The sequence below is a fragment of the Eriocheir sinensis genome, chromosome 24 (genome assembly GCF_024679095.1).
Source record: "Eriocheir sinensis breed Jianghai 21 chromosome 24, ASM2467909v1, whole genome shotgun sequence".
NCBI classification, from domain to species: Eukaryota; Metazoa; Arthropoda; class Malacostraca; order Decapoda; family Varunidae; genus Eriocheir; species Eriocheir sinensis.
Genome location: NC_066532.1, coordinates 19,607,428 through 19,633,994, shown reverse-complemented (window position 1 = coordinate 19,633,994; position 26,567 = coordinate 19,607,428). Strand labels below are relative to the sequence as shown.

The 26,567-nt window shown below is 44.5% G+C and overlaps 3 protein-coding genes across 61 annotated transcripts in view; 1 reads left to right on the top strand and 2 right to left on the bottom strand.

Annotated features, from left to right (window-relative positions):
• The first annotated feature begins 32 nt into the window (after positions 1 to 32).
• Positions 33 to 19,036, top strand: LOC127003050 (dnaJ homolog subfamily C member 30, mitochondrial-like). 50 transcript variants are annotated; one of them, XR_007756912.1, is made up of 6 exons: positions 5,494 to 5,614; positions 11,039 to 11,241; positions 11,791 to 17,688; positions 17,826 to 18,356; positions 18,740 to 18,819; positions 18,897 to 19,036. XR_007756912.1 is itself a non-coding variant. In XM_050869421.1 (2 exons), the coding sequence occupies exons 1-2, from the start codon at positions 971 to 973 to the stop codon at positions 2,383 to 2,385; spliced, it is 723 nt and encodes a 240-aa protein (XP_050725378.1). In that variant the 5' UTR covers positions 33 to 970; the 3' UTR covers positions 2,386 to 4,710. The 50 variants fall into 50 exon arrangements, 1 of the variants encoding a protein (XP_050725378.1); XR_007756911.1 differs by lacking the exon at positions 18,740 to 18,819 and adding an exon at positions 18,663 to 18,739; XR_007756913.1 differs by lacking the exon at positions 18,740 to 18,819 and adding an exon at positions 18,595 to 18,662 and having other exon boundaries at positions 18,977 to 19,036.
• LOC127003049 (uncharacterized) lies at positions 5,820 to 9,189 on the bottom strand. Its single transcript, XM_050869420.1, has 2 exons — positions 8,996 to 9,189; positions 5,820 to 8,643 (listed from the first exon to the last, which is right to left on the bottom strand). Exon 2 carries the CDS (start codon positions 8,548 to 8,550, stop codon positions 6,730 to 6,732), a length of 1,821 nt encoding a protein of 606 aa, XP_050725377.1. The 5' UTR covers positions 8,551 to 8,643; positions 8,996 to 9,189; the 3' UTR covers positions 5,820 to 6,729.
• Positions 15,849 to 26,567, bottom strand: part of LOC127003047 (attractin-like protein 1) — a 46,617-nt gene continuing 35,898 nt past the window's right edge. For 4 of the 10 annotated variants that reach the window (XM_050869417.1, XM_050869410.1, XM_050869418.1 and 1 more), the window contains 5 exons: positions 25,138 to 25,536; positions 24,119 to 24,233; positions 23,781 to 23,987; positions 18,044 to 22,248; positions 15,849 to 17,770 (listed from right to left, as the gene is read on the bottom strand). In XM_050869417.1, the coding sequence (XP_050725374.1) occupies positions 23,833 to 23,987; positions 24,119 to 24,233; positions 25,138 to 25,536 (669 nt within the window). In that variant the 3' untranslated portion in view covers positions 15,849 to 17,770; positions 18,044 to 22,248; positions 23,781 to 23,832. The remainder of the gene's footprint in view (positions 17,771 to 18,043; positions 22,249 to 23,780; positions 23,988 to 24,118; positions 24,234 to 25,137; positions 25,537 to 26,567) is intronic. The other 6 variants (XM_050869414.1, XM_050869416.1, XM_050869415.1 and 3 more) reach the window with 6 other exon arrangements.

Here is a 26,567-nt window from a genome sequence, read left to right as displayed (position 1 = left end):
ACAAGTGATTGATTGATCGTTTATTGTTGCAAGTAAACAACAAAGGAGAAGGGAGGAACAAGTGATGGAGGTATTAGAGGCATTACATCACGGCCACTGGGCAGCTACTGGCCAAGGACACAGCACACACACGGCGGCCACCTTGCCAAGTTGAGCACCAGTTCGCCGGCTAAATGAGTCTCAAGCTACAATCCGCCATGGTATTATTTTGTATGTAATAGCAAACCTTTATTTGTTCTTCATTGAGGATTATGAATATAAATGGAGGAAGGGAAAGACTAGGTAATGAATCAAGATACATCCAAAAGAACAGGAAGCAATGAAGGGAAATGGTTTACAGTAGAGTCGCTAGTAGAGTGAATACATGTAATAAAACACTGAAATTAAGTTTGAATAAAGATAATAGTAAAGTGGAAGCCGGCAAAGTCTAAAGAATCGATACAACCAAAAGAACATGACATAATGAAGGGAAATGGTTTATAAGACAGCTTATATATATAATGAAACACTCGAAGTAAATTATAATGAAGATAATAGTAAAATGAGGTCAACCGTCCCTGGTCCAAGAGTGTCCCTTGGCCGTGTTGTGTAAAGCGGCGGCCGTCAGCTGGGCACCACCCGAGGACACCTGCCCTCCCCGGCCCTCACCTGCCTGCCCGCACGAGTCTCGCCAGCACCCAGCCCCGCCCCAGGGACACAACTCCAACGTCAGGGCTGTAGAGACCGCTGGTCTTTGCCTAAGCAGCCCCTCAGACACTGGGGAAGGCCGAGGCCCGTGGCCTAAGCAGCCCCTCAGACACTGAGGAAGAGGAGGCCTCGAGGGGGACGAGGACGGGGCGGAGCGGGTCAGGTGTGGTCGGCCCTTCCCGGCCCCCATGTCAGGTGAGGGCGGCGGTGCGGCCTGAGTGACCCATGGGGCGGGGCGAGCCAAGGAGACTATTGTTATAGTCTCCCTGGGCCACGGGCAGGGATGTGGCGGCGGCAGTGCTGTGTGTGCCGCGCCCCGGGGCCGCGGGACGCCCGCCGCGGCAGACTCCTGCTGCTCCGCTGTGTCCTCGCCGCCGCCTCGCGCCAGCAGGTGGTCCACGCCTCCAGCGGCAAGAGGAGGCAGCTTGGCGCCAGCCGCACCAGCCACTACGACGTGCTGCAGCTCACGCCCAAGGCCACGCAGGCACAGGTACGCGGGGCGGGGCGGGGCGGGCCAGGGCCAGGGAGAGACTCAGGGTCAGGGAGGGACCCAGGGCCAGGACGCCAAAGCTCCTCTAATATGTGGGGCTTTGGCCTCTGTACTGCCTCAGGGGGCTCATCCCCCATCCTGTTGTGGGACCTTTGCTCCAGTTCTCCTCACACTGGCCACAGAGGACTGCCTCAGGGTGGAGTGGCAGCCTCTGGATCCCCCCAGCCCCCAACACAAGGCCTTAAGTTCAGGCCGGGGCAAGGCTGTTGTTCTCACAGTTTTAATTCTCCTTCCAGCCAAGGCCAGTGTTTGGACAAGAGCAAAGCTTGGCCCATCACATCACGTGTGTGTGTGTGTGTGTGTGTGTGTGTGTGTTAGCAGTATCTTCAACAGCTTTCATCAAATCTATGACAAACTTTAATGCACTCTGTGTTGTTGACATACAAGCACAAAATGTATGATTACCTCTAGGTTTGGAGCGGCAGTGCTCATATACTGCCAACATTTGTCTTAGGTTGTATAACTATACTGGAAACCTGAAGGAATTCATTACCTGATCAAGCTGTTTATAGAAGACAGCTGTGGTGGTCCATCATGCCAGCCCTTGAAGGGAAGCCCCCAGAGGGAGGGAAGGTGTTGGAGCCACAGCCAGGTAGCTTCCCTGTCTCTACCTCGCCTCTCCCACACCTCAGGTCAAGGATGCATACTACAAACTCTCCAAGAAGTACCACCCCGACCAGTACCGTGGCGACGAGGACCCCGCCAAGAAGTTTCGTGAGATCAAGGAGGCATACGAGGTGCTCGGGAATTTCCACCAGCGGAAGATGTATGACCGAGGCATGCTGGGCGTCACCCCGGCAGCCACACCAGCTGAGGCGGAAGAATACTCAACAAAGTTCTACGAGTCGAGGCAGAAGAAGAGACACGTCCCGACGGGCACAGGACGGACGCCCATTTACAACTTTGACGAGTGGTCCAGGACGCACTACGAGTCCACCCGGCTGAGGAGGGAGAACACAAAGGTGCGGTACGAGCAGGTACTACGAGACAGAGTGGAAGACGTGGAGGAGAAGAAGACTCAGTCAGTCATAAGTCTCCTGACACTCTCCGGTATCATGATGATCATCTACTACATCATAACGCTCGACAACGACACGCCAAAGAAGAACCTAAAGAAGAGCGACAGTAGTAATATTAGCGGGAGGTGACTGAGTGTGTAAGTATGTACAGACTAGTGTTAAAGGACATGTATAGATATCCTGATCTCCTGCACTGTCACACCTCAACTACGACAACACGAAGAAAATAAACAAAAGCAGTGATGAAAATACCAGCTATGTACCTATGGATGTGTGTATATGTACAGTATTTATGTAAGCGTGTGTGTGTTAAACTTGATTTTCTGCCCCGTCACATTCAACTATGAGATCACAAAGAAAAATACGCTAAATTGGTGTTGATTATAAATTTATTTTAAACCAACTGAGAGGCTATTTAACGATTGCATTATATGTTCTGACCCCAACTCCTGACGTCCTTCACTCCATTCCCCCAAAATATCCCTAAGAATTCCTCCTGTTTTAATTGTGTCAGGTTACAATAATATAAAACCAAGTGAGGTCATTATCTAACATTGCATTATAACCTCTGACTCCAACTCACTACCTCCTTCCCTACATCCCTCTCTAAGAAATAACTAAGAATTCCACATATTGGGTTTGGTTACAATCCCTTATATATTAAATGGGTTTCATAACTATTTAAATGTGTTAGGTTACCATTTTGATGGTTAAGAAGCTACTGAATGTCAGGCATTTGGGGTTGGCTCACTTTTTCTTGAAGTCCGTGTTCTCTCAAAATACTAAATTACGTTTGTATGTCTGTATATAAATCTATCCACACACACACACACACACACACACACATGCACAAGACAGAAGTAACCCAGTGTATATATATTGTACATAAGACGAATATTTTATTGGCGACCATCTAGGCGACCTTGTTAAGTGTAGAATACCATCTGCACAGTTTCTCTATAGTCCGACTCAGCCATGGAGTGAGTCTGGGCGGGGCCTGGTTGTGGAGTTCCCTGGCCACAGCATTGCCAAATCTTGCTTAATGTGTACAGAATATTGAATACCATACACGATTACACATAGCTCATGGATGACACATGAGGGAGAGAGTGATATATAAGGAAGAGTCTCGGGCCCCACACAGACATGCTTCATATTTGTGACGGACTGTAATAAGTTCATTTCTCAAAGATGATTCTGTAGTCCGTATTTTTAAATGTCTCGGTCCCTCAGTTTGCCTGTATGAAAAGTCTCACGTAGGAGTTGCTGGGCTTTTCATGGACAGTTTTGTTACGCTGGTGATAGTTTTACACGACTTCTGTACCTTGAACGGGAAAAACACCCATGAAAACGCGGATAATCTTCCCTGTGGCCTTGGGAAACACTCCACTATCCACCGCATAGGCAGAGAAAGACCTGGGAGTGTATGTTACCAGGCTACCAGTGAAGGGATATCCAGCACACCAATACCACATGGGAAACACTCCACTATCCACCACAGAGGCAGAGAAAGACCTAGGAGTGTATGTGACCAGCCTACCAATGAAAGCCAAATCCATACCAATCGCAGCAGATGGGTTAAACACCAGCTCATAATCAGTCTAAAAGTAGCTATTGGTGATGAAAACTATTGGTGGGTAAGGAAAGTTGTCAAGCGAACCTAAGACTTGTGTTCTAAAGCATTCGTAATTCTTTAACATGTCTGAATCTTTGGTGTTTTCTGCTCCTTCTATATATGTGTTGTTCTGTCTTATCTCCAGGTATCATCCCCCCCTTGGGTCACCTTCTCTCTCTCTCTATTAGTATCTGTCTCAGTCCTCAATCTGTTTATCTATCTTTCTATTCCTTTTTTTCTTTATCTTGCTTTCCTTTTTTTCTTCCTTTACTGTCTTTCTCTAATTCTCTTCCTATATTTCTCTTTCTCTATCTTCCATTCTTTATCCTGCGTTTTTTGTCTTTTCTCTTCCTTCTTCTTCTTTATCATCTCTTTCTACCTCTCTTCCCTTTCTTCCTTTTCCTCTTCCCCGTTCTCTTTTTTTCGTGTCTCTTGTCTTCTCTCTCTCTTCTTTCCTTTCTGCTCCTCTTCCTCTGTCTTTCTCTTTCATTTCTCTCCTTGTCTTTTTCCTCCTTTTTTGCCTCTTCCTCTTTCTCCCCTCCACTCCCTGTTTGCCTCCTCTTACTATCCTCATCAAGGGGAATCTAAGCCTATTGTGTTGTGTCTAGCCAATTCCATTTACAATTCCTGGTTTAGTGATATCAAGAGAATCAACTTACCTTATTGTGGTCCATCCGATCCCTTGTAGAGGTTCTGGTGTAGTATAGTCAATAGAATATGAACCTGTACTTCCATCTGTAATTCCTGGTTTAGTAAGGTCAAGAGGATCAACCTATTTTATTGTGTTCCATCCGATCCCTTGTAGAGGTTTTGGTTCAGTAAAGACAAGAGAATCTGAATGTGTTATGTCTTGATCCCCCCAGCAGACAATTCCTTATTCAAACTGTTAGTATAGTCAACCCTTGTTCTTATTCTGTACATTCTAGAGGCTGTTTACATGATAGAGACAGCTTTATCAAGTGTAATAAGACTTCTATATTGAATTTCTTGTCTTGTTTCCTCCAGCAGACAGTCCCTTATTCAGACAGTTAGTATAGGCAACATAATGTCCCTTGTTCTTATTCTTTGCATTCTAGAGGCTGTTTAAATGAGCCTGACGTCTTTTATCAAGTTTAATAAGGGTTCTGTGTTGACTGTCATATGTCTTGATCCCCCCAGCAAACAATTCTTTATTCAAACAGTTAGTATAGTCAAAATGATGTCCCTTGTTCCTTTTCTTTGCATTCTAGAGACTTTTCACATGAGATACAAGAGATGTCGAGTTTAATAAGGCTTCTGTTTTTATCCCAATGCATTCTACAGACATGACATTGACCCCAGAAAGAAAGTATTTGATCTGGGATTCTGAAGTGATTTGCATTGCTGGATGATTTTGTTTTTTGGGCATAAGCTGTTTTATGTGTTGTTATCACTACTACTACTACTACTACTACTACTACTTGTACTAATGGTGTGTGTGTGTGTGATGGGGGCAGTTTATATATATTTAGGGTACCAGAGGACTATATCTATCTATATCTTATTAAATTTGATCTATCTATCTATCTTTGGTTCATCTACACGTACATTGATTAGAATTGGCAATACTGTCTCCCCCTCCTCCTCCTCCTCCTCCATTATCCTTCCCTTCCCTATTCTAACTTTCCTGAGGGTGTGTTCCTCGGCCACTCATTTACCCTTGGGACATCAGAGAGGAAGGGTGCACGTTCCTCGCTACCCTTTCTAGATCACTTTTTCGGCCTCGTAAGTAATTATTGAAGATTTTACTAACAAATACTAACTTACTGGGTCATTTAAGTGCCGTTAGAGGTTGATACAGATGAAGATTGTGATGGAATTTGACTTTTTTGGTGATTGCTTGTTGGGTTAACGAGGTGGTTGAGAGAGAGAGAGAGAGAGAGAACCGCAGAACGAGATAACTGCTTAGTGGGGAAAGTAGCATTCTCTCTCTCTCTCTCTCTCTCTCTCTCTCTCTCTCTCTCTCTCTCTCTGTGGACATACTTATATAAACAATTATCTTCTTTTTATTTATTTATTTATTTTGATTATTACAAGAAATTATAAGTAGGCTATTTTACTACTACTACTACTACTACTACTACTACTACTACTACTACTACTACTACTACTATAAGTGCACGAATAAATAATGTCAATAGTTATAATCTAGAATATATATTAATTTGTTTTGTAATATCACATTTTTTCATTATTTCTTCTTCTTCTTCTCTTCCCGTTTTTCTTCCTCTTCCTCTTTCTATTTTTCCTCCTTGCTTTCGCTCTCATATTTCCTCTTCCTGCTTTTCTTCTCTTTCTGGTTCCTCCTCCTCCTCCTCCTCTTCTTCTCGTATCTTCTCCCTCGATCGTCTCCTCCTCTTCCTCCTCCTCCTCCTGTCTCCTTCCTTCTGATATATTTTGTCTCACGCTCTCCTCCTTCTCCTCCTCCTTCTCCTCCTCCTCCTCCTTGTCCTTCCTTACGTACCGTTACTCGGTCGCTTTCTCTGACCTTTCAACTTTTAATTATTCTTTTTTTTTCTCTATTTTGTTTTATTGTCTATTTCTGTATTATTCTTTTTTTTTCTTTCTCTATATGTGTGTGTGTGTGTGTGTGTGTGTGTGTGTGTGTGACGGTATAGCTCGCAATCCTTTTTATTTATTTTGTTCTTTTTCTTTATTTCTTTTTCTTCTTGTTTTAATTTTTCTCCTTTCACTGCTCTCTTATTTCTCCTTCATTTTTCTCTTTTTGTCTATCTCCTTTATTTTTATTTGCTGTTCTGTCTTTCTTTCTTTCATTCTTTCTTTTTTTATATTTATTTCCTTTCGCTGACCCGTTGGTTCTCTCCTCACTTTACGCATCCTTAGCGGGCGTCGGGGAGCGATCTTTTACCGCGGGACTTCACGAACTTCACCACGGAACGCCAGAGGAAGGACAGGCGACTGGAAACCGTGTCCAGAACCTCCCGGCCCAGCAAATCCCCGATATTCACAAACTCATTCCACATATACCTTAAAAATGGGACTTTCGTAGCCTCGTAGTGCACCGTTACCGCTTCCGATGGTGTGGCTGCCGTGACGCGCTCCGCAACGCTGTCCGACTTCGATGTTGTGGTGTTCTCGCGAAGTCGTTCCAGTTCCTCCTCGTCCACTTCTTCGATGAGGTGGACGAAGTTTGGGTTAGCGACAAAACGGGCGGTCTGGATTGGGTACGCGTCCGAGGGTAGCGATTCTCCTGTCCTGGGTTCGAATCCTTCTGAAGCGGTGTTGAGACGGGTCATTGGAATCGGTTGTAACTCTGAATGTTGGCTTCTGGGCTTGGCATATTCTGAAACGCCCTCAAAATCTTGACTTAAACTTTCTGAAACTTCGTGTGATGAATCTTTTTGTGGTACAGACACCTTGATATGATCTACCTGATTCACCTGTTGGCTTCTTGACTTTAAATCTTCAGAAACGCCCACGAAACTTTCACTGCCAGGCCTTACTAAACTTTCTGAAACTCCCAGTGATGAATCTTCTTGTGAAACGCCAGAAGACATCTTGATATTATGGCCTACGTGATGCTGCAGTTGGCTTTTCGACTTTAAATCTTCAGAAACGCCCACGAAACTTTCACTGCCAGGCCTTACTAAACTTTCTGAAACTCCCAATGATGAATCTTGTGAAACGCCAGAAGACATCTTAATATTATGGCCTACGTGAAGCTCGTCTTGGGTCCTCCTCTTGGAAGCATCACCGCGTAGAGTAGTAATTGGGTTCTCAGAGACGTCAAATCTATCACCTTTCGCGGCGTGACCAATCTTTGACGTTACTGGGCTGTGAAGTCTCTCCGCGCTCGCGTTCCTCACAGCCTCATCGTCTTCGTCATCATTGCTAACGGGAAATGAGTGTGTCCGAGTGTGTGTGAAAGCTGGGTGTCTGATTTCCGAAGTGTGGTCTGATACGGGCTTGCCACGAGGTTCTGAAGAGTCTGTTAGGGCTGAATATCTGATGGAAGTACCTGTTACGGTCTTTCCACGAATATCTGAAGAGTATGTTAGGGCTGGATGTCTAATAGAAGTGTGGTCTGTTACGAGCTTTCCACGAGGTTCTGAAGAGTCTGTCAGGGCTGGATGTCTGATGGAAGTGCCTGTTACCGTCTGTCCACGAATATCTGAAGAGTATGTCAGGGCTGGATGTCTAATAGAAGTGTGGTCTGTTACGGGCTTTCCACGAGGTTCTGAAGAGTCTGTCAGGGCTGGATGCCTGATGGAAGTGCCTGTTACCGTCTGTCCACGAATATCTGAAGTGTAGTCTGTTGGTGCTGTGTTGCCAGTCTTCCTTTGGTTTCTTTCTCTAAATAAACTCCAGAGATTCATTTTTCCATCTTCTTTCCTTCCTCCTTTTCCCTTTTCTTTGTTCTCTTCTTCCGTTTCGTCTTCTCTTCTCCCTTCTACGATTCCTTCTCCCGTTTCTCCTCCTCCTCTTCCTCTCCCTTCTTCCTTGTCTGTTGCGGGAAGGTCTCCAGGTGTAGAGTCACTGCCACTGCCAAGGTCACTGCCACCACTGATATAACTACGGCCGCCACTGTAGCTCCCCGCCTGGTGGTGGTTGTGGTGGTGCAGCAGGTGGTGGTGGTGGGGGTGTCCTAGGGCCACGGTGACCCCCACGAAGAGTAAAGTCACCAGTGTCACTGCATACATTGTCACGGTTTTGCCTCTCGGCGTATTGGTAACGATGTCGAGGAGTGACTTGAAGCTTGGTAAATTAATTGATGTTTTTTACACGGTTACAACCTGGAAAAAGAGGGAAAAGGGATTAAGATTTAAAAAAAAAGCTAAAATATATACACACACACACACACACACACACACACACACACACACATATATATATATATATATATATATATATATATATATATATATATATATATATATATATATATATATATATATTCTCACATTTTCACAAAATTTTCTTTTGTTTCTACTTTTTTGCCGTATTCTTTTATTGTTTATCTTATTTTCTTATTTTTTTCTTGTCAGTTTTATCTCTCTTGTTCCTCTTATTTTCTCTCGCTTTTCTTAATATTTTAATCTTTTACGTTTTTATCACTTTTTAATGTTTTTTAACGTTTTCTCTTACCTCTCTCTCGCACCCTTTTTCTAACGTTTCTTTTCTATGTCGCAAACGTTTATAAGCGCAGATCCTCCTCCTCGTCGTGCCAGTGTTGATGTGACAGCAGAGGTAGAGTGTGCTACGGCGCGCGGTGGAATCCCTCTCTCCCTCTCTTGAAGTACAGTTGTGTGTGAGCCTGCAGAATATCGAGGTCTCTCTCTCTCTCTCTCTCTCTCTCTCTCTCAGATGCCTGAAAACACACACACACACACACACACAGAGAGAGAGAGAGAGAGAGAGAGAGAGAGAGAGAGAGAGAGAGAGAGAGAGAGAGAGAGAGAGAGAGAGAGAGAGAGCGCTAGTCATTGCTTGTTAATCCTCGCATGGTCAGATTCCGTTAGAGAGAGAGAGAGAGAGAGAGAGAGAGAGAGAGAGAGAGAGAGAGAGAGAATAGTGTGAACTTGTGGTTAGGTAACGATTCGTACTTCCTCCTCCTCCTGTTTCTCCTCCTCCTCAGAATTAATATGTTCTTTCCCTTTTTTTGTCTTCTAATTCTTCCTCTTCCGCCCTTCCTTCACCTCTTTTATAATATGCATGACGTGTGTGTGTGTGTGTGTGGGTGTGTGTGTCACCACGGCCTGATCACGAGTTGGACTCGCAATCGCCAGCAAGTTACCCCTCCCGATTCCCGATTAGAGCAAGGCTTTTATAGTTGATCTCTGGGCACTGCCTGGACTTCACACACCCCGTCCCCCTTGCTCACGGGGGACAGTAACTACTACTAGTCAGCGGAAAAAACCGGCCTGACCGGGGCTCGGATTTTTAACCTAGCTCTGCCTGCCACGCCGCGGAGCCTAGCAGCGCAGCCCCGTAACCGACTGAGCTATCGGACCGGTGTGTGTGTGTGTGTGTGTGTGTGTGCAGGGATGCGTTTATCAGCACACGTCTTGAGTGTGTGTGTGTTCACGTATGGTTGTGGTGCAGGACGGACGTGGCTCGGGTCAGCGGTCAGTGCAGTCCTGGGTGCAGTAGGCGGTGAGCGGCTCCAGCGCGGGGCGTGGGGTGAGCGGTGCGGGGGAGGCAGCAACAGGTGCCGCTGGTGCTGATTGCTGAGGTGTCGCGACATGCATTATTGACCTTGCTGGCTCCGGGATACCGAGACCAGAACGTGATCAGACTCTAGTGACTGACGCACACACACACACACACACACACACACACAAAAAAAAAAAAAAAAAAAAAAAAGCTTGCGCTGCCAGGCTTAACGCGATCTGACAGCTAGGCTGAAGTTCGATCGAGTGGTTACTGTCCCCCGCCCTCCCCCCTTTCAGCACGGGAGACCAAGGGTGTGTGTAGGTCCCGCCAGTACCCAGAGATCGACTAATGTGCCTTGCTCTTATCGGAAAGACCGTGCATGCTGGCGATAACGAGTCCAACTCGTGATCAGGCCGTGGTGAAATACACACACACACACACACACACACGCTGTGCTCCTGAGCTGCGCCTGCTGGTAATCAACATGACTAATTAGCCAGAACGAGAGCAAATTAAGTAGAGTAGAAAATCAGAGAGAGAGAGAGAGAGAGAGACTGACTTTGAAGCTATGACTGGTTCGTCCCAGTGTGTGCGTCATGTTTCTCACTGGAACAGTTCGGCACCAGTTCCTAGCCATCCTTATCCTTACCTTCTGGCACCTTTATAATGTATTAAGATTACTATTATATTATATTATACAATTATCAGGGCCGTAATTGTGGGCGGGGGGCCATCGTACCCCCCAAATGTTTTCCATATCAGCCTCAAAATGCTCCAAAAAGTGCTTATTTAAAAAAAAAAAAAAAAAAAAAAAAAAAAATCCAGCCACTGTACATGCTCGCTTTGCTTGCCCCCCATGAACCTATGATGCTATCTAACCCCCCAAAATCTGACAAAACTACAGGCATATATATATATATATATATATATATATATATATATATATATATATATATATATATATATATATATATATATATATATATATTGCTGTTTCTTGTCCTAAGTTCCTTAGTGTTGTTTTGAATATTACAGGCGGGGAACTGAAAGCCGGCAGGATGACCGAAGATGACCCGGAGGCGGCATGCAGGGGAAGACACGAGGAGGATGAACGTCAGAGAGGAGAGAGTGCACAATCATCAAGAGTGGGAGAGACTCACAACCCGGCCAGCCCCATAAGAGACGAACAAAGACGGAAGATGAAGAAAGAAGTAAAGCCTAGTCGTCGGTGAGTAAAGGTAAAGTTGGGGGCATATGCTCGTGTTCCCATTTACTTTGTTTGGTTTAGGTCCATGGGTCATATCCTTAAACACTTTGGCACCCATGTTCACATATTTGACAAGGCTTTCATAGGAGTTTTAGGCATTTTCAGGGGTAGTTTTATGACCCTGGTGATAGTTTGACCCTTTTTCTGTACCATGCACCTAACAAAAATACTCATTTGGACCCAACTAATCTCTGTTTTGGCCTTTGGAAATAGTTCATGTGAGAGGTGGAAGTGTCTGAGAAAACCAACCCATGTTTCTGATGCTGGTCTGTACTACCCTATGCTCACATTTCTTCCCATCTCACCTCTCTCCAATCCACCTTTTACCTTGTTACCTGTCTGCCCTTCACTGCTTTGTCCCTTTGCAGTGTTGGTGTCAGAGATCAAGATAGGAAGAGGCAGAGACAGTATAGCATAAAGACCAAAACACTAACTCATTTGAGGATACAGAAAAAACAAGGTAGTTTAAAACGTGTCCAGGTACTTTTATTACGATCATTACATCAGTTTCTCTTGCCAGGGGCTGCTGTGTGGCACGGCGCTGAGGAGGCTGGGGAGGGAGAACCACCAACTACTGCCCGGGACACCTGTGGAGGAGATGCAGAGTGAGACACTACATCAGGAAGAGGAGAAGGGCAAGGAGGGAGATGCTGGGAGAAGAGATGGAGGGAATAACTACAAGAGACAAGATGCTGGAAGAAGAAAGGAGCTTAGCAAGAGAGCTGTGAAAGAGAGAGGACACATTACATCAGGAAGAAAAGAAGGGCAAGGAAGATGCTGGGAAGAAGAGAAGAGAATGAACTAGAGAAGAAAGCAGCAACAGTATATGGCACCCTGGCTCTGAGGGTGAGTGCAAGGGTGCCATATTGTGCAGAGGGGGGGACGCAGGGGTGTTGCAGGAAAACGAACACAATGAACAACTCTCTCTCTCTCTCTCTCTCTCTCTCTCTCCTCTCTCTCTCTCTCTCTTCTCTCTCTCTCTCTCTTCTCTCTGGGGGGAGGGCAGGCTAGCAAAAGGCACTCCAGGCTCTCTCCTTCCTTGTGTGACAGCCTGGGGACATGAGACAGAGGGAGAGATAAGAGAATGTGAGTCCTCTACTACTACTGCCTCTACTGCTGCAATCACCTTCTCTTGCCACCCACTACAGCTTCAGTCTCTTGATCTCCTCAGCCTTGAAGTCCACTCTGAAAACAAAGCACATGGTCACATCACACGCCTCATCCCTCTGCCTCTTGAAACCAACTTAATGGAGCGTTAATTAAGATGAATATGACTGAGAGGAAGAGTGTAGCATTGTATTGGGACAAGTGGAAGTGTTGAGGGGTGGAGAATAATAAACTGAAGTACATGACAAGACTGTTTTCATCACCTCAGCTGGAGAGAGAGGAGGAGGAGGAAAGGAACAGCCAGAAGAGTGTAACATTGCATAGGACAAGGGTGGGTGATGCTGGGTAAGAGAGTAACAGTGCATGGCAAGAGTGTTTTCATTACCTCAGCTGGAGAGAGGGGAGGAGGAGGAAAGGAGCAGCCAGAAGTGTAACACTGCATAGGACAAGTGTAAGATTTGCTAAGTGAGAGAATAACAAACTAAAGTATATGACAAGAGAGAGAGAAGGAAGAGGAAGGGAACAGCCAGAAGTATTCCATTGCATAAGATAAGGGTGGGTGAGAGAGTAACAAACCACAGTGCATGGCAAGAGTGTTTTCATTACCTCAGATGGAAGGATGAGAGGAGAGAAGGAAGGAAGAGGAAGTGTGATACTTGAAATAGTCTTACTGAACTCATCTTTGGCACTCAATATATATAACCAAATGAGTGTTTTTAGATGTGGTGTGAAGTCTCAAATCATCTGACTATATATTATTTTATGACCAATACCTGAGTGATAATTATGTCAGTGTGATACTTGGAATAGTCTTACTGAACTCATCTTTGGCACTCAATATATATAGCCAAATGAGTGTTTTTAGATGTGGTGTGAAGTCTCAAATCATCTGGCTATATACTATTTTACAACCAATACCTGAGTGATAATTATGTCAGTGTGATACTTGGAATAGTCTTACTGAGCTCATCTTCGGCATTCACTATATATATAACCAAATGAACCAAATGAGTGTTTTTAGATGTGGCGTGAAGTCTCAAATCATCCGACTATATACTATTTTACGACCAATACTTGAGTGATAATTATGTCAGTGTGATGCTAGGAATAGTCTTACCGAGCTCATCTTCGGCATTTGATATATATAAAGAATTGTGTGTTTTTAGATGTGGTGTGAAGAGCCTCAAATCATCTGGCTATATACTATTTTACAACCAATACCTGAGTGATAATTATGTCAGTGTGATACTTGGAATAGTCTTACTGAGCTCATCTTCGGCATTCACTATATATATAACCAAATATGTGTTTTTAGATGTGGCGTGAAGGGCGTCATGCAAATTATTTTTTATGTATCTTACGACATATATGAATTTTTATCCTGATGTTGATAATGAATAAAGTTTTCTGACCTGTGTGAGCAAGATGTGTCCTCCTCCTCTTCTTCGTCTTTGGACCTCTGCTGCTTCTTAGGTTTCTTCTTCTGCTCTGTACCTTCTTTGGACATTTCTTCAGCCACTCTCTCAAGCTGGTCATCCATTGCATTCTTCATTTACTTATCTTTTTGTTGCCAGTGTTCAGTGTTGCCAGGTGGCTCACTCCTGCACCATCTTCTGTTGTCTGTGCGTTTGTTATCCAGTTTTTGCATCATACTTCTTGCTGGAATGGCTTGGCAACAGTCCTTGCCACATACACACCTAGATAGATGGATGGGTGGACAGGCCTAGTATATAGACACATACTTACCACAGAGTTTAGACTAGAGTGGCAGGAGTTCCAGGGCACTTCTGAAGGCGGATTTCTTATATATAAGGGCCGTATTACAAGTCCAACTGTAGAAGTTTCGGGTCCCCACAGAGTTTGGTCTCGGGAGGACTTTTTGGGTTCCAAATGTCGGTATTACAAGTCACTTATATTATGGGCCAGCCAGTCGGGGCTGTCCAGTGTACCAACCGATGCGATGAACAGATGAATAACATTATCGAAATCAGCAAAATCCATTTTTTTTCACTGCCAAAACATGTAATTAATATTAGTTACTAAAACTGTAAATGACATTTATACTGACAATGCTTTTTTGTATTTACAAATGAAGGGAAAATACATTTTAGGAGTTCTGAGGCTGGAATTCCAGGGAGGCCACAGTCTACTGTTTATTTATGCTTCTGTATGATTTATAGCATGCAGTACCTCATGAAAATGTTACTATTTTATTAGAAAAGGATAAGGACATAAGGCATACATCATATAAATGCTTAATTCAAGATATTAATGTGACGATACTCTAATGTGTGTTTTTCTGAGTCCTTCTTATTCACGTTTTCTCTCACGCAGTTCAATGAGGCTCCATTTTCTGTAATAGAATAAGAGGCCCACTGCACTAATGTGTTGGATTGCTCTCTTGAAGTCTTGGCTAATAAGCCCATGATACACCATTTCAATGTGGCAGTAGCTTTGAAAGCATCATGAACAATAATAATAGCACAGACAACGGTCATATACGCAACTGTCTTCCTCCTCCTTGTGAGTGGTGACGTGATCGCCTAGAACTCATGAGGGTAACTTAAATTCTTTTACCGTAGCTTCTCTTTGATCAAATAAATTTGTAATGGGTTTTCTTGACAGTTTAATAGCAATTTCTGGAAGAAACATCACTAATGCGTGTCACTGTGAAGAAACAGATGAAAAAGTTAACTATTTCATTTATCAGGAAGCAGCCTTCGGGCTGGGGGGGCACCCGAGGAATCTCTCCCGAACGTTCAAGTAATGCTGCCTGACCCCCACTGAAACGTGCGACTTGTAATACCAACACCCGCTGATCATTGAATCCAAAACTTCTCAGGTTTGGCTTGTAATACAGGCCTAATTCTTCATCCTTAACATATAAACAGACCTAGATAGATACAGGCCTGGTATATGGACACAGATGGAGTTTAAAATAGAGTGGCTAAGGCATTTGAGATGTTAACTTCTGAAGGCAGACTGCTTATATATAATTCCTCATCCTTTCCATATAAACAGACCTAGATAGATAGCCAGGCCTGTTATATAGACACAGATGTACCATGGAGATTAGAATAGAGTGGCAACAGTCCCAAGGCATTCTGAGACGTGAACTCCTGAAGGCGGATTGCTTATATATATTTCCTCCTCTTTGACACATAAACAGACCTAGATAGATAGCCAGGCCTGGTAAATAGACACAGATGTACCATGGAGATTAGACTATAGTGGCAACAGTCCCAAGGCATTCTGAGACGTGAACTCCTAAAGGCGGACTGCTTATAAATAATTCCTCATCCTCACCACATGTATATAGATAGACAGGCCTGGTATATAGACACAGACTAGACTAGAGTGGCAGCAACAATCCCTAGGTAGTGTGAGGGCCCACCAAGCCTCGCCGAGTGGGTCATACACTGCACTAGCTTTATCTTACTTGGTAGAATGGGTATGGAAAGAAAGGCCGTGTGATTCTCATATTAATGTTGCTAAAAAGAGGTAAAATAAATATAGGATAACGTGTATAAAAAATTGTTTACAAGCACACCGACTCAAGACCTTACACCACATAACATTCTCTACGACTGCACGATTGTTGGTTGAGTTTGATCACCTATTGACGAGCCTAATCTTCAGCACCTGATCGACTTCTGACCTGAAAAACAAAACAGACGAACAAAACGATCACGAAACGGAAAACATCTCAAAATTTCTGCGTTGACAACGGTGGAAACTTTAGTTCAGCGATGCCGAGCCACCAGGAGCAGCGTTGCCAGACCACCGCGCTGAGGTCCACATTTAGAACCATCTCGGGCTCCCACCACGACTATTGCCCAAGCCCACGGGGAAGATTAACCGGGTTTTCATGGGGGTGACTTTCCCGTTGAAGGTGCAGAGGCCGTGTAAAACTATCACCGGCGGGATCACAAAACAGTCCGTGAAAATCCAGAACTTCCCCGAAAGGCTTTTCAAATGGGTGAACTGAGGTGCCGAGACGTCTAAAAATGTCTTTCGCACAGTGTATATCCCAGCTCTGACCAATAACTATAAAAAAATATAAAAAACAATTATCAAAGGTCTTAATAGAAACTCAAATTGAATACCATCACTCGATCCTCTTGACTCTTTTGTGGAAGCAATGAATGGCGGGCTTTTTATTTTTCATTACTGTTTTTTTCCCCCTTGAACGTTTTCCTCTACTGAAAAAATAAAAATAAATAAAAAATAAATAAAAAAATAAAAAAATGTGTAGGTACTTGCGACAGTCTGGGTCTGAAACATGGATACAGTGACCTGAGCGCGACAATCTGGCAACACTGTTCAGGGGTATGGAGACTGACTGTTGTTCTGACGTGACTTGGATTACTCTTACAATATCATGGCGTCAGGAGTGTCCACGCATACAGGCCCTGACAACGCCGTTACAGCCTGGCAGGAGCACTCGGGGATTATACTCTGTCCATATTAACCCCTTCAACACGAGGATGCGTATACTGCGTCCTTACATGCGCCGTACCATATCCGAGGACGCGCATACTGTGTCCTGGCTCACTTTAGCCAATATACGAGTTATTTCATCTCTTTATATTTATGCGTACATCTCAAAATTATCAATTAACGTGTTTCTTTATGTGCACCATTTAATTCTGCATGCTTTCATATATAATACATGATGATTATGTTGAGTTTATGGCTGAAAACTTTCTATTCAATAGCGACATTTGAAATTTGGAGTACGCGCCGATCTCAGATATGGCGCGGGGCGCTGTTTTGGCCCAGCCGTAGTGAAAGGGTTAAGTTGGGAAATAGGAGTTTTAATTTTTTAGTTTGCAATATCCTGCCTTGGCAAATTTAGACAAGGATTTTTAGGCCAATGTGGGACTATTACTGGACTCCAACTTCTGCCCAAAAGACAATGATTAGGTTACAATTTCCTTCCTGCCTTGACAAGTTTGAACTGCAAGGACTTTTATATAGACCAGTTGGGTTTAGGCTGTGGAACTAAGTGGACGACAACTTCCACCAAAACAAAGAACAAGTTACAGTGTCCTGCCTCAAGACTGGGACTGATACTGGATGACAACTTCCACCAAAACAAAGAACAAGTTACAGTGTCCTGCCTCAAGACTCTGGGAGTGATACTGGATGACAACTTCCACCAAAACAAAGAACAAGTTACAGTGTCCTGCCTCAAGACTGGGACTGATACTGGATGACAACTTCTGCCAAAACAAAGATTAGGTTACTGTGTCCTGCCTCAAGACTGGGACTGATTCTGGATGACAACTTCTGCCAAAACAAAGATTAGGTTACTGTGTCCTGCCTCAAGACTGGGAGTGATACTGGATGAGAACTTCCACCAAAACAAAGATTAGGTTACTGTGTCCTGCCTCAAGATTATGGGAGCGTTACAGGACGACAACTTCCACTCAAAACAAAGATTAGGTTACTGTGTCCTGCCTCAAGACTGGGACTGATACTGGATGACAACTTCCACCCAAAACAAAGATTGGGTTACTGTGTCCTGCCTCAAGACTGGGACCGATACTGGATGACAACTTCCACCCAAAACAAAGATTGGGTTACTGTGTCCTGCCTCAAGACTGGGACCGATACTGGATGACAACTTCCACCAAAACAAAGATTGGGTTACTGTGTCCTACCTCAAGACTATGGGAGCGTTACAGGACGACAACTTCCACCAAAACAAAGATTGGGTTACTGTGTCCTGCCTCAAGACTATGGGAGCGTTACAGGACGACAACTTCCACCCAAAACAAAGATTAGGTTACTGTGTTTTGCCCTTACAAATTTGTACTGCAAGGATTTTTATGCCAATAGAATTCAAGACTGCAGGACTTACTTTATATCAACTTCTGCCAAAAACAAAGGTCAGGTCACAACTTTTTAGACCAATGGGATTCAAGACTATGGGATTGTTACTAGACCTCAACTCCTGCCAGAAACAAAGGTCAGGTCACATTTTTTTAGACCAATGGGATTCAACACTATGGGAATGTTCCTAGACCCCAACTTTTGCCAAAAACAAAGGTCAGGTTATGATCTTTTTAAGACAGTGGGATTCAGGACGATGGGACTGTTCCTAGACCCCAACTTCTGCCAACAACAAAGGTCAGGTTATGATTGTTTAGGCCAGATGGGTTCAGAATGCAGGACTTACTGGACACCAACTTCCATCAAAAACAAAGGTCAGGTCACAACTTTGAAGACCAATGGGATTCAAGACTATGGGAATGTTCCTAGACCCCAACTTCAGGTCAGGTTATGATTGTTTAGGCCAGATGGGTTCAGAATGCAGGACTTAGTGGACACCAGCTTCCATCAAAAACAAAGGTCAGGTCACAACTTTTTAGAACAATGGGATTCAAGACTATGGGAATGTTCCTAGACCCCAACTTCTGCCAAAAACAAAGGTCAGGTTATGATTTTTAAGGCCAGATGGGTTCAGAATGCAGGACTTACTGGACACCAACTTCCATCAAAAACAAAGGTCAGGTCACAACTTTTTAGACCAATGGGATTCAAGACTATGGGAATGTTCCTAGACCCCAACTTCTGCCAAAAACAAAGGTCAGGTTATGATTTTTAAGGCCAGATGGGTTCAGAATGCAGGACTTACAGGACGCTAAGTTCACCTCCAAGCAAATATCGGGTTACACTTTTCTGCCTCAACAAATTCCTACCGCTGAAACCATTGGACCTCCTGTCTGCCAAGTTAAGACAATAGATATTCTAACACTGGGATCTAGAGAAGTGGACTTTTGACAAGTGCCACTTAACATCAGAACAATACAAAGGACGTCAGAACTCATCGTAACGAAAGAACAGTTTGGTCCGCCCGAGTGAGATGGCTACACTGGACCTATGCCGCTCGCCACCCTCTCTCTCTCTCTCCCTCTACTATTATGATTAATATATTATTCAGAGCATGCATAGCGTAGGAAACTTTGGAACACACGTCTCAACCACAGGCAACCCTAGATACATGGATGACAATTTGACAAGGAAGGAAGCGAGTCTTTGTATAAACGAACACAGTGGACAAAAGAGACAGATTTTCCGAGTGATGGCACGAGTATTTTCAGTACAAATCAGTGTTGCTATGGGGTGTGTATTAAAGCCACCCCTTGATGGACCTTGCTATGGCCTCGGCAGACACACGACGACTTCCTCACGTGAGATCGACTCTTGACAGCAACACACAACACACGGTTTGTTTACCTTTCGCTCTCATGTTGTTATGGGGTGCGGATTAAAGCCACCCCTTGATGGACCTTGCTATGGCCTCGGCAGACACACGACGACTTCCTCACGTGAGATCGACTCTTGACAGCAACACACAACACACGGTTTGTTTACCCTTCGCTCTCAGGTCCACATTCCTAAACGTATCGGGCTCCCACTGCGACTATTTCCCAAGGCCACGGGGAAGATTAACCGGGTTTTCGTGGGTGTTTTTCCCCCTCAATTACACAGATGTAGTGTAAAACTCATCACTGGCATCACAAAGCGGTCCATGACGAGTCCAGCAGCAACTTCCACAAAAGAGAGGGAAGATTAACCGGGTGTTCGTGGGTGTTTTTCCCGTTTAAAGACGCAGAGGTCGTGTAAAACTATCACTGGCATCACAAAGCAGTCCACGAAGACCCCGGCGGCAACTTCCACAAACAAGAGGCTTTCGGAACAAGCGAACGGAGTGAGGCGACGATACGTTTACAAACACAGACGTCAATCCTGAACCGAAAAAAATGTTGTAGAAATGATAACAATGACCCAACCACTACTGCTAATGATAAGAATGATGGAAACACATAACGGGGCTTGCCTGTAGGTGCCGCGTGTGTGGGGGGACAGACCGACACACCCTTGCTGGAGCCTCGCGATGCCTATATCACATGGCTGAGATTCGTGAGACAAGACTGCATACATTTCCTTGGTACTATACATGCTAAATAAATAATGTGTGTATATATATATATCAATACATATATATACATCTTAATACTAACTCCTCCTCCTCCTCCTCCTCCTCTTCTCTCCCTTATGTACACTTCTTCCAAACTCATATAACAACAAAATCCTTGAGCCGTATGAAATGAGAAATCCACACACCAGTTCGGGACGCATCAAGATCTAGGAAAATAGATAAAAAATTTTGCCGAGATGTATAAAGAAAGCCCTGCGGGAAAATACAAAGGGCCGTCGTCGCCTGTACAAAAAGTGGGCAGGGTGGTGGTGGTGATGGTGGTGGTGATCCTTTTGTTTGCTGCGGCATTCCCGGGAAATGATACAAGACAGGAAAACAACAACAGAGACCGGTATTTACAAAAGTGTTTACGTGCACGTCGAACGAACCGCCTCCTCTACCGCCTCCTCTACCGACACTCTTCCACCACCGACAACCATAATCTTACTTCTCCTCCCTCCTCTCTTTTGGTGTACATGGTGGTGGAATTTTGAAATCCACCTGCCAATGTCCACGCCAGGTTTGACCCTCCTCCTAATCCTCCTTCCCATCCTCCTCCTCCTCTTCCTCCTAATCATCCTCTTTTTTGGTTTACAAGGTGGTGGAATTTTGAACTCCAGTCACCAATGTCCACGCCAGGTCTGACCCTCTTCCTTCTCCTTCTCCTAATCCTCCTCCTCCTTTTTCTCTTCCTCCTAATCATCCTCTCCTTTGGTTTACAAGGTGGCGGAATTTTGAATTCCAGCCGCCAATCTCCACTCCAGGTCTGACCCTCTTCCTCTTCCTCCTAATCATTCTCCTCCTCCTCCTCTTCCTTTCGTTTCATTTACAAGGTGACGGAATCCTGCACTCTATAACACATTGCCACCAACGTCTATGGCTGACCTGACCCTCCTCTTCTCTCTGTTTTTTTGTGGTGGCGGACTCTCGCACTCACCCACTCTCTCGACGCCTATATAAAAAACACATACTTACGGCACCCACGCACTCTATGACAACAACCGACAGCCACACTCTTACCTACCTATGAACTAAGTCTCTCCGCCCGTCGCCGCCGTAAATAACTCCATCTCTCGCCGCGGGAAAAACTCATGCACACTCTCAGGACTCCTATATATAAAACAACACAAGTAGCCATTCACACGTCTCCTTACGAGGGTACTGGAGCCAGCCTAGCGCTACCCCTGCAACTACCGGGTAAGAATACATTCGTCCCTCAAATAGCACGGTTTCCAATAGTTCTGTTTCGGTTTTATGTGGATTTTCACTGAGGATTTTTTTAGGATTTTTAAATTTCCCGATGAGCAGGAAATCTAAAAATCCTTAAAAGATCTTCTATGACAATCCGTAAAGAACAGAAACCGAACTATTTGAGGGACGACTGTATTGGGTGTTATGTGGACTTCTGAAGCGAATACCGACAAGATGTGATCAAGGGCGGCCTGCGTAGTGGGCCCATTCAAACTCGTCTTTCCTTTAGCGCTAGACTTGATGAAAAATGGTTCAGCTACGTACGAGTTAATACTGCATGTTATCATAAGTGAGACTCCTGCCTTCCCACATTTCTTCTTGTGACCACGAAGGATTATGTACATGAATGAAAGTCTGTGTGTGTGTGTGTGTGTGTGTGTGTGTGTGTGTGTGTGTGTGTGTGTGTGTACCACGGCCTCTACCCCCACTATTGCCAACTCCCTTTTCACACCACAAACATCACATTGAGGGATATAAAATGTATACTTTCACACCCACATCACTACACGCGCGCACACACACACACACACACGACTCTTAGCTTAACCCAGACTGAAGAAGGTGATGTGAAGGGTTAGACTCCCTTCTCTCTCTCTCTCTCTCACACTCCTCAGCCCTGCAGTCGACGCCCTTGAAGATAGAGAAAGGGACGGACTTGTGGATTAGCTGTATATGAATGGAGATAAGACTTAATTTTAAAGGCAGAAAAGGAGGCAAATTGAGTTCTAATATGTGTTCTTTTTGGGTTTGTGATGCAGCAGAAGGGTCAAGGTACCAGAGGAATCATTATGCTACCCCTGGAAATGCTCAAGACTCCTAAATAATGCTCAAAACTCCTATAGAATGCCTACAGAATGCTTAAGACTCAAAAAATGCCTGGAAAATGCTTAAAATTCCTACAAGATGCTCAAAACTCCTACAAAATACCTGGAAAATGCTTAAAACTCCTACAAAATACTCAAGACTCCTATAAAATGCTCAGAACTCCTACAAAATGCCTGGAAAATGCTTAAAACTCCCACAAAATGCTCAGAACTACAAAATGCCTGGAAAATGCTTAAAACTCCTACAAAATGCTCAAAACTCCTACAAAATGCCCAGAACTCCTACAAAATGCTCAAAACTCCTACAAACTGCTCACAACTCCTACAAACTGCTCACAACTCCTACAAAATGCTCATAACTCCTACAAAATGCCAAGAACTCCTACAAAATGCTCACAACTCCTACAAAATGCTCACAACTCCTACAAAATGCTCACAACTCCTACAAAATGCTCACAACTCCTCCTAAAAAAGCCTAGTCGAACACACAAACTTGGGCGCCGAACTGTTTAAGAATACGTTCCTTAGTAGTCAAAATGGATGGTGAGTCTTGCTGAGTGGGTCTATGAAAACAAATACACATAAGACTGATCGAGGAACAGAGAAGGCAAAATAGGTGATAGTCTTACTGAGACTGATCGAGGAACAGAGAAGGCAAAATAGGTGATAGTCTTACTGAGTGTGTCTTAGGGAACATGTATAGAAAGACTGATCAAGGAACAGAGAGAAGGGATAACATGGCAAGTCAAAATAGGTGATAGTCTTACTGAATGCGTCTTAGGGAACATGTATAGAAAGACTGATCAAGGAACAGAGAAGGGATAACATGGCAAGTCGATATGTGTGATAGTCTTACTGAGTGCATCTTAGGGAACATATGTAGACAGACTGATCAAGGAACAGAGAGAAGGGATAACATGGCAAGTCAAAATGGGTGATAGTCTTACTGAGTGCGTCTTAGGGAACACATGTAGACAGACTGATCAAGGAACAGAGAGAAGGGATAACATGGCAAGTCAAAATGGGTGATAGTCTTACTGAGTGCGTCTTAGGGAACATATGTAGACAGACTGATCAAGGAACAGAGAGAAGGGATAACACAGCAAGTCAAAATGGGCGATAGTCTTGCTGAGTGTGTCTTAGGGAACACATGTAGACAGACTGATCAAGGAACAGAGAGAAGGGATAACACAGCAAGTCAAAATGGGTGATAGTCTTACTGAGTGCGTCTTAGAGAACATATGTAGACAGACTGATCAAGGAACAGAGAGAAGGGATAACATGGCAAGTCGATATGTGTGATAGTCTCAGGAAAACAAATGCAACCTCAAGCCTTACCAGCGTGGAGTAGTGGAGCGTGGAGGCCTGGTGGTGTGGTGGAGTGGAGGGGCTAGATGCAGGTGTCGGTAGAGTGGTTGGAGTACGGTTGCTTGCCCCGCGTCGTCTTGTTTCGGTAGATGTCGCCTTTGGTCACCGCAACCGGCTCGCTGCTACTTTTTCGAGGGTTGCCGAGGGTCACTAGAGTGCTTGCGATGGCCAGCCCGCCTGTCAGAAAGGGGAGAATGAAGGTAGTTGTAGTAGTAGTAGTAGTAACCTCTGTCATAAAGAAATAAACAAATAATGAATAAATAAACACCCCAAGACAAGCCCGGTGGTAACAGTTAACGAGGGCTGACCTGGGTGGCCGATAGGTGTGTAGAGCTCGGTGCCCGTGGGGAGCTGCACCAGGAGCGAGAGGACGGCAGCGCGACTCCCACAGCAAGGCTCAAGGGCTATGGGGCTGGGGTTGACCTGTGGGTGGAGGGGAGGAGGAGGAGGAGGTTAGGGGTGACGGTGCAAAGATGAAGAAAGGCTGTGTTGGGCAGGGGTGGAGTATTTGTATTCAGTATTTGTATTCAAATACATCTGAACACTGTACTTGTGTATTTGTATTTGTATTTGAGTAATAATTGATAGAAATCAAAGTATTTTCAATTGTATTTGAATACAAGGGAATAGTATTCATATTCTGTGAATAATGTGATGAATACTTAAAAAATTATCATCAGAAATACCAGCCATTGTTCCTTACAAGCCCAGCCTCCTGGGTGGACATGTAATGGCAGTGTATAGCACAGGTTTAGCCTAGCAGGGGGGTGTCTGGAGGCTGGCTCAGTTGCCACTTGCCAGAGTGACTGTGTGATCTAATTCATTCAGGCTCATTGTGGGATTTTTCTCTACTGTCCATTGCCCACGGGATATTATACGTACAGTGGACTACCCAGTTATATCAAGAAGGTATTTTTCAATGAAAAGTATTCATGAATGTAATCATGAATACTTTGAAGAAGTATTCGTATTTGTATTCAAATTAAAATCATTTCAGTGTATGCAAATTTGCATTTGTATTCAAAGGAATCTGAAGTCTTCAAATTTGTATTTGAATACATAACTCTTGTCTTCACTCCACCCATGGGTTAGGTTAACTTAGGTTTGGCTAAAGGCAGGACAAAGAACAGACAAAGGCTGAAGACGCTGGGCAAGGTTATCACAGGTCAGGTTAGAGGCAGGAAGCATCTTGGACTGGAGAACGAAGGCTGAGGAAACTTTCACCGTCTTAAACAGCGATAACAAAAAAACAGGAAATAATAAAAGGAAAACTTGAGGAAGACAAAGGTACAAACTATGATAAAACAACAAGCAGCAGACTCCTCACCTTCTTCTTGACCTTGAGCGTGCCGAGGGAGTCCAGGAGATCCGAGGACAGACTGTCGGGCGAGATGGAATTCTGAATAAACTTGTTGGCGCTGTTATTGCAGAACTTTGAGTTGGTCTTGTTGGCGGAGGCTGTGAGGGCGCCGGGCATGGTTCCGTTGGTCTCACGCACGCAGCAGTTGTTATTATTATTGGTGTTGGTGAGTGGCTTGATGGTGGTGGTGATTGCGTTCGTGGTGGTAGTGGTAGTGGTGGTGGTGGTGGTGGTGGTGGTTGTGTCGGGGGTCTCTGTGGTGGTGTCGGAAGTGTCGTCGTCAGCTGCGGTGCCTCTCGGGTAGAGCTCCAGCAGTATGGGTCTGAAGGGGCGGGATGCCATGGCCTCCATCTCCACCAGAAGTCGCTGCGGGGAGAAAACAGTGGAAGATTAAGTCAAGTGAGGGTTAAGTTTGCCTCACCTCCCTCCCTCTTAATGATTGTCTTTTGTCCCTTAGATATTGGCAAGAGTGGAAGATTAAGTCAAGTGAGGGTTAAGTTTGCCTCACCTCCTTCCCTCTTAATGACTGTCTTCTGTCCCTTGAGATATTGGCAAGAGTGGAAGATTAAGTCAAGTGAGGGTTAAGTTCGCCTCACCTCCTTCCCTCTTACTGACTGTCTTCTGCCCCTTGAGATATTGGCAAGAGTGGAAGATTAAGTCAAGTGAGGGTTAAGTTCGCCTCACCTCCCTCCCTCTTAATGACTGTCTTCTGCCCCTTGAGATATTGGCAAGAGTGGAAGATTAAGTCAAGGGAGGGTTAAGTTTGCCTCACCTCCCTCCCTCTTCCTGACTGTCTTCTGCCCCTTGAGATATTGGCAAGAGTGGAAGATTAAGTCAAGTGAGGGTTAAGTTCGCCTCACCTCCTTCCCTCTTACTGACTGTCTTCTGTCCCTTGAGATATTGGCAAGAGTGGAAGATTAAGTCAAGTGAGGGCTAAGTTCGCCTCACCTCCTTCCCTCTTCCTGACTGTCTTCTGTCCCTTGAGATATTGGCAAGAGTGGAAGATTAAGTCAAGTGAGGGTTAAGTTTGCCTCACCTCCCTCCCTCTTACTGACTGTCTTCTGCCCCTTAGATATTGGCAAGAGTGGAAGATTAAGTCAAGTGAGGGTTAAGTTCGCCTCACCTCCCTCCCTCTTCCTGACTGTCTTCTGCCCCTTGAAATGTTGACAAAGTTATGTCCCGTGCTGTAACTACTGCTTTTTTCCTTGCTATTTTTCACTATGTCTTCTGTGCCTTGAAATGTATTGGCTATTTCTATGGAAGATTAAGTCAAATGTTAAGCCTCACCTCCCTCCCTCTTACTGACTGTCTTCTGCCCCTTGAAATGTTGGCAAAGTTACGTCCCTTGCTATCTGCTACTGCTTTTTCCTTGCTCATTTTCACTGTGTCCTCTACCT